The sequence below is a fragment of the Lytechinus pictus genome, chromosome 9 (assembly GCF_037042905.1).
Source record: "Lytechinus pictus isolate F3 Inbred chromosome 9, Lp3.0, whole genome shotgun sequence".
NCBI lineage: Eukaryota > Metazoa > Echinodermata > Echinoidea > Temnopleuroida > Toxopneustidae > Lytechinus > Lytechinus pictus.
In genome coordinates this window covers 21,444,522-21,452,455 of record NC_087253.1, presented here as the reverse complement: position 1 = coordinate 21,452,455, position 7,934 = coordinate 21,444,522, and the positions used below count along the sequence as shown (strand labels likewise).

The 7,934-nt window shown below is 39.9% G+C and overlaps 1 protein-coding gene across 1 annotated transcript; it reads right to left on the bottom strand.

Annotated features, from left to right (window-relative positions):
- Window positions 1–645: 645 nt before the first annotated feature.
- Window positions 646–7,469, bottom strand: LOC129268129 (protein split ends-like). The gene is made up of 3 exons (XM_054905711.2): window positions 7,343–7,469; window positions 5,905–5,986; window positions 646–4,937 (listed from the first exon to the last, which is right to left on the bottom strand). The coding sequence occupies exon 3, from the start codon at window positions 4,887–4,889 to the stop codon at window positions 1,620–1,622; it is 3,270 nt and encodes a 1,089-aa protein (XP_054761686.2). The 5' UTR covers window positions 4,890–4,937; window positions 5,905–5,986; window positions 7,343–7,469; the 3' UTR covers window positions 646–1,619.
- Between the last annotated feature and the right edge of the window lie 465 nt (window positions 7,470–7,934).

Sequence of the window (7,934 nt, the reverse complement as noted above, 5' to 3'; positions counted from 1 at the left end):
AAACTCTACAACGCACCAATTCCTTTGAAAATGCAAGTCAAATCACAATGGAGAGCTGAGAGGCTTTTGTCGAAAGTTGATGGACCAGGACAGCATCGGAATCTCTTGACTCTGGACAACAACATATTTGCAATTGGTCTTCCATGGCAAATCTTCAGATGATCTACTCTCCCAGTCCACCAACTTTCGACAAAAGCCTCATTGTGATTTTAATTGCATTTTCAAAGGAATCGATGTGTTGTAGAGAGTTTCCCCGTAGTAAGAGCGAATACTCCCTATTGTTGGGGTAGGGGAAAGGAATTGACATTGAGATGAAGGAAATGCAATGAAATAAAGAATGTGAGGGAATGAAGTAATGATGAAATGAATGAAACGATGAAGGAATGATATAAAGGAATCGATGCATAATATGAAAAGGGATTAATTGGGAGAAAAGTGGGATTGAAGTGAAAGAATAAAATTAGGATAAGGATTAGAGTAAGTCTGAGCTTCAAAGTGCAGATTACAAGTCTGACAAGAACTAAGGCTCTGCTGAAATGAATACTTATCACTGAAAAATAGGCAATTGCTCATCTAAATAAAGTTTCAGTATCATTCTGTTTGATAAAGAAATTCAACAAAAGAAACTGATTCAACCAAGTGAAATTTCAATAGAAAATAATATTATTTATTGGTTAATGTCCACAAGAGTTAAACTACTTCTTAGATTGTCCAATATAGGATTGTCTTTAAGCAGATGGATAGTGACAAGTCAAGTCGTCACCCCAGGAACAAGATGATTTTGATAAAAAGTGCAAGCATAACCGAAAATTTCATCAAAATCAAATTTAAAATGGGAAAGTTATGATACTTTAAAAGGTTCTCACAATTCCACAAAGCAGTTATAGACATACAGTATATGTAATATAGCAACTGTTTCCTTAAACTATAAAACAAGGTTTTATTCCTTACTGTGGCATTGCCATTGTAAGCTATGGTGATTCAACAGGAAGCTTACTTATTGTCAGTTCTGCAAAAAGTGAAATTTTCTATAATCCACGTAAAAAAATACTAGAAAAATAGGGAGTTTGTGACATCGGATCTCTCATTTGCAAATCACCCATGTTGTGCATTTAAATATTTTGTGAAAATAAAGAGAAATTTAAAAATGTCATAACTTTATTTTTTTATAAATCCGACTTTGGGTAAATTTTCAGCATTATGCTTGGTCGAATTTTTATTCTTTTTATTTGAAACAACTCTTTCTCAGGGTGGACTTGACTTTTCAAGAAGTCTATGTAATGGAAGGACTGGAGTTAATGAAGTTTGATTAGGAAAAGTAGCATTGCCTTTATAGTATTCGGTCATTCAATGCAGGCACGGGTCGCCTGTGGGAAGAAGGAGGAATTTTTAGGGCAACTTACAGTCAGTTTATCGAAGTCGTATGAAAACCACATTGTAAGGTATAGTAAAAAGTCACAAAATGTGTTTCCAAACTGCTCTCGCAGAAGATACTCATCGAGTCTAAACCATAGGTCTGAACTCCTGCCAAATCTAGCTATGAAGTAGCTATGAGCTGCTGTGGAATATTTCCTTTATAATCTCTGTTTTTAAAATGCAACCTTATTATGAGATGATAATCAAAATAACCAGTGTTTGAATTTCTTTTTGGGCTTTGCTTTTGAATCATCTTGACTCTTTGAATTTTGATCAGTCACCGACTCATTTTGAGATGTGGCACCCGTTTGGGAATTAGAAGTCGTTGGTTTATCAGCAGATGCTTGTTCATGGTCATTAGACGGCGCCACCGGATCGGTTGTACCATTTGTATCGGCAGTCGGGACATGGTTATTAGAGTCTTGTATACCAGTAGTATTTGAATCCGATGCATTTTCTTCGTTCGGAGCATTCTTTCCGGGTAGTGGAGAGTTGTTTTTGGAGTTCGGTTCTCTTTTGTTTGATGTTTTAGAAAGTCGCCCTGATTTTCTGCTACTTGTGGATGCTACCGACAGCCTCCCCGACTTGTTACTCTTTTGGGAAGAAGCAGAATAACGTCCTCCATTGTTGGGGGTGGGAATCAACCTATTTGGTGACCCGCTTTTATGAGTTTGGTTGGATATCCGACCTGTAGGGGATCCTCGGTTTGATTTAGCAGACAACCGATAAGATACCCGACTAGTTGATCCGACTTTAGTCTCCTCTAACTTTACATCAATCATCTCTCCTGTGTTTGTCTGTGTCATAGCTGTAGATGTGCGCTCTTTCCTTGAAGGGGATAGTGGTGTTGCATGGCCTCCGAGCATGCTGCCGTTTCGAGAAGCTCCCTTTGGTCCGACTCCGTCTGTTACCGGTAAATCTTTGTTCCCTGTACCTGACGATGAGTTGTTGACAGGATTAACGTCTGATTCAAGTGGCAAGTATCGATTGTCAGATTTATCATGATTAACAGTGGATACATATTCTGACTTGGTGTTGTCTGCTTCATTTGAAGTTAAATCTTGTTGATTTATATTGGATGTGAACTCTTGGGTTTCGTCTCTTGCATTCCCGCTCGTTGATGATATAGTTTGTCTTTGTTTAGTAATCCCTTCTTCATCATGATTGTCCAGTCGCTGTTCTCTTACCTCGATGAGTTGTTCATTTTCACTAACTATTAATGGAAGAGGGTGCGTTATTTCCCCGGCCGAACCATCTTCCACCACTCCAAGAGTTGTACTTATTTCACCACTATTAGGGCCAGATCCATCAATGGCTTTATCGTCTCCACTAGGTCCAGGATTGGCTGGTCTAAAGGAATCCCTCGGAGAGGCGTAATATGTTTCATATTCTAAATCAATCCGACTGTCGTGTCCTTTCTCGCCTTCGCCTGGGTCAGTCAATTTGGAATGGACCGCAGGCGATTTAGAAGCTCTTGGAAGGTCTTGTCCTGCTTCTCTCTTTGTTCCATCTTCCGAAGCAGGGGTCAAGTGACCATCTTCTGACCTAACATCACCACTTTCTGATGCATCATCCTCTTCTTGATCACCATTCTTTGCATTCTCTTTCTTTAAAAATTTCAGCAGCCTTTCAAAGTCAGCATGGCGCTTTGGCTGCTTGAACAAATCTACCGGTTTTTCCTTCGTACCTTCATATACCATCTCTAACAAAGCAGTCGTACCCGATTTCCGCAGTTTTCTAATCTTCCTCGCCTCAAGGATTATGTCTCTATTTGCAAGTAGCTGGAGTTCCAGGTAGTCCGGACCAATACGGCGTTTACTCGTTGCCACATGGAATTCGTCGTCAATTCCGAGTACTGGTAGTTCAGGATCCTTGGTAGGTGGTGAAGGATTTCCTGGTCTTGGATCAAGTTTGGGTATCTTTTTACCTCCTGGCTCCGGGTTAGCCGGTCTCTCAATATCATCTGGATCATCATCAGGTTCTTTGCTGTAAATCAAGCGAACGTTGCTCTCGTCTGCGTTATCGTCGGGGCTTGGCCGAGCTAATGAAGAATGCGTCGCATATGACTGTACTTCTGGTGGTATTTCTTGTGTTTCGATCTCATCTGTGTTTTCATCCTTAGCTGTCTCTGACTGGTCAATCTCTCCTGTTGCTGTCTCATTCTCAGTTTGGACACCTATTTCCATTGTCTTCGATATCTTTGTCACCTGGTTATCGTCAGTGGTGCCCTGAGGCAAAGGGGTTTTGTCTAATGTTTGCTTTTCATCTTCTTCTTTTTCATTTAAACTTATCTCCTTATTTTCATCTGATTCTATTTTGTTTGGACTTGTTCCTTCGGTGCCTTTCTCCTGCACATTGATTTCCGTATTTTCCGTTTGAGATGTTTCATCATTTTGACTTTGAATACTTTCTTTAACTTCATCACTCTTCGTTTCATCCGTCCTTTCTGCATTCAAACCTTTAGTTGAATCGCTCTTCTCTTCCCCAGGCTCCTTTTCATTGGGTTTTGCATCGTTCCCTACGCCCTTAGTAACATCATTTGATGGCGATTCTCTTTTTACTTCACTTTTATCATCTTCTGTCTGCTTATTGGTCGCATCTTCCGCAGGGCTTTCAGGTTTTTGATCTTCCTTGCTTTTATTTTTTCCTTTAAACACTCTCGACATGAAACCCCCAACCTTGGTAAATTTCGTGCTCTTCTGAGAAGAGGGAGACTTTCTGTCCGGTGTGGCCGATTTGCGATCTTTATCTCCGACCTTTTCATCGGATGGATCGGCTGGCTTTACCACCTCGCCTTTAGTCACATCGTTCTCCTTTTCACCTTTCTGATCGTTCGATGTTGATTTCTTGTCAGACACTCTGCTCCAAGCTTGACGAGAATTCCTCGCACTCTCCAGCTCCTCTTGTATGGCCTCCATTGCTGGTTGCTTAGCAACGACTCCAACCTTTCGATTGCCTCTTCCTCCTTGCGTTGGTGGTTTCCTAACCGGTGGAGGAGGCCTTCCTCTCCCTCTGCCTCTTCCCCTCCCACGGCCTCTTCCTCTAACTCCACCTCTCCCTCTTCCTCTTGAATCAGTTTGACTTCCTGGTTGAGATTTTAACCTTTCTTCCTCAACCCTTTTCGATTCAGCCTCCCGTTTCTGCCTTTCTAACTCCGCCTTCTCCGCGGCTTCCCTTTCCTTTCTTTCTCTCTCCTGCTGCTTTTCTTCTTCCTCTCGTTTCTTGGCCTCCTCCTCCCTTCGTCTCGCTGCTTCTTCCTTCTGTCTTTTCTTCTCTAATTTCTTCTGCTTCTTGAGTTCGTTCATCATGTCTATTCTTTTCAACGACTCCTCCCTCCTCTTTCGTTCTGCTGCCAGCTCGTCATCCTCCTCGTCCTCCTCCTCTTCCTTCTTTTCTTCCAGACTCTCATCCTTCTTTTTCTTCTTCTTCTTTGCCTTTCCCACGTAGGCAAATGTTTCGTAGTCTGTAGCCATTGTGTTAGAGTTTCCAGCTGATCATGTGGACTTTTGTCCCGGATCGGTCTGCAACAGAAACATGAAAACAATGACATTCATGACAAAATTGACAATCATATGATTAATACTGAAATACATATAGATTAATATATTTGCAATGCTGTTAAATCAAAATGGCCTGAAACCAAACTGTGATCGATATGCCCCAGACAAATCGACAAAACCAACACCAGACAGATCGAATCCACTTTGCCATTTCCAATGGTGACACGACATTTGCTCCGGTCAGAGGATAGAGTGTTATAGTTAAGATTGTAATAGTGTTTTGGGGTCAGGATAATGTAAAGCTAAGGATTAGGGTTTATTTTGTGTTCAGGATAGATTTTATGTTTGGCTGAACGTGTATATTTTCCATCGGAGCAATAGTCGCCGGAGCAAATGTCACGGAACCTTTCCAACACCGTAATCCGTCGGTATAGAGTAGGACCCTTATTGCCTTATCATAGGCACCGATGAGACTGGTAAATCATCATGATACTGACTCGAGGTCGGGGACACTGTCTTCACTAGTTGGACCCCATGTTCAAACACAAAAACATGAAAAAGGGGTTGTTTTCACAAACGGGCGAAGTACACGGACACACCTAGTGAACAGGGTATCTAAACTTCAATTATTGGGGAAAGTGGTAGGATTCCTATATGTTTCATCCTATTACAGAAAGGGCACTTAAAAATAGAGAGATGATTACGGCCTTCTTGTTTTAGGGGCCATTTTGAAAGTCTGTGTATGAGTATCGTGTCATTATAAGAGCAACCCCCTCCGTCGGTTTTGAAGGGAAATTATCATTCATTGGATTTGTAGTGATCTTTAAAAACTGATATTTTTTTCAGCTGAAAGGAATGAATCTAGCTACAAAGTATATTAACTCTAGAAATTAACATTTTGAAAATTACATTGTTGCAAATTATATTGATTTTAAGAAGCATTTCATATGATTTACTTTTTGGGGTCTGAACTGTCACTTGTGCCTACCTTTTCGGCTTGAATTGCAGGAATATTGCTCCTGCTTCTCTGAAGGTTGAAAGAATACTATCATAATAATACTCTCGGTGACCTATGGTGATATCAAGTAGAAATATAATTAACAAACTGGGATTAATATTAAAGTACAGTCAATAATAAAAACGAATCAAAACAAGCCATGTATTCTAATTTGGAAAAATAATCATTTTGAATAAACTCGTATAGTAGTTGTTGTAATTTTAGAAGTAATGGAATTTCTTCCAGAAGTAGTATTGGTAGTAGCAGTTAGCAGTAGTAGCAGTTAGCAGTAGTAGTAGAAGTAGCAGTAGTAGTAGTGGTGGTGGTAGTAGTAGTAGTAGTAGTAGTAGTAGTAGCAGTAGTAGTAGTAGTAGTAGTAGTAGTAGTAGTAGTAGTAGTAGTAGTAGTGGTAGTAGTAGTAGTAGTAGTAGTGGTGGTGGTGGTGTTGGTAGTAGTAGTAGTAGTAGTAGTAGTAGTAGTGGTGGTGGTGGTGGTAGTAGTAGTAGTAGTAGTAGTAGTAGTAGTAGTAGTAGTAGTAGTAGTAGTAGTAGAAGTAGTAGTAGTAGTAGTAGTAGTGGTGGTGGTGGTAGTAGTAGTAGTAGTAGTAGTAGTAGTAGTGGTGGTAGTAGTAGTAGTAGTAGTAGTAGTAGTAGTAGTAGTAGTAGTAGTGGTAGTAGTAGTAGTAGTAGTAGTGGTGGTAGTAGTAGTAGTAGTAGTAGTAGTAGTAGTAGTAGTAGTAGTAGTAGTAGTAGTAGTAGTAGTAGAAGTAGTAGTAGTAGTAGTAGTAGTGGTGGTGGTGGTGGTGGTGGTGGTGGTGGTGGTGGTAGTAGTAGTAGTAGTAGTAGTGGTGGTGGTGGTGGTGGTGGTGGTGGTGGTGGTGGTAGTAGTAGTAGTAGTAGTACCCGCCGTAGCCAATATTTGCCATTGGGTTTTTAATAGAATGCCAGGCTCTATTTTGGCATGAACAAAGAGTATATATTTAAAATCAGGCAACTGAACTGAAGACATGAAAAATAGAGGGGACAGTAGTAGAAATAAGTCATTCAAGTGTCGACACCCATGTTTATATAGAAGGCTGCCCATTATAGAGATATATATCCATTCATTCATGTCTCATTTTCGGAGATACATCTGCAAGTACATGTACGGGACATGAGGCAAAATAAGTAGAAAGGAAATAATTATGAAGCATGTTTTACCACACAAAATAATGACTGGGAAACTCCTTGATACTTGAAAGTAACATTACTAATCACAATCCATGGTAAGACAAATATATATGTTATCATTTCTGAGAGCTTATACAGAAGCATATATAGAATACTTTCAATTAAAATATTTGACACCAATAATCCAAAAGATTATCCAGCGAAATGATAAAGAATTACAAGAGTAAAACAATCATAAACCACAGGTAGATTCAACTTACCTTCAGTTTCAACACATTAGTGTATGTATTATCATCAGTGTTTTCCCGTTTTAATGGATTGCAAAAGAAGTATTTCGCTCCCTGCTAGGAATATATGCTGTTGTGTAGAACACATACTTAGTGAATGAAATGAGGATGACTAATCAATACACACTCAACTATTCGGAGAACGTTCTAGGAACGACTGCGGGCGCCCAACTTTTGTTCCCAATAAAAAATATCGACCATGAGAGATTGGACATGCATGTCGAGAAACAAAACGGACTACCAACTGGTATTGATGGGAGAGTAGATGCAAGCTTTATATACACTGTAAAAATATTGGGTAAAATTTTTGCCACCACGAGGGTAATTATGTCTCCAACTAATTTGGGGCAGTATTTTCCCGGTGTGTTTTACCCAATGCGGGAAGCATATTGTCCAGTAAGGTTAAAAAATAAGCAGCAATTACTTTAGAATGGGCAAAATGTTCACCACACTGGGTGAATAAAATGCCCCAAAGAAATGCCCAATGTTGGTTGGATACATAATTACCCTCATTGAGCACTTTTACCCAATATTTTTTTTAGAGTGTAAGCCTGTTTCCTTTTAA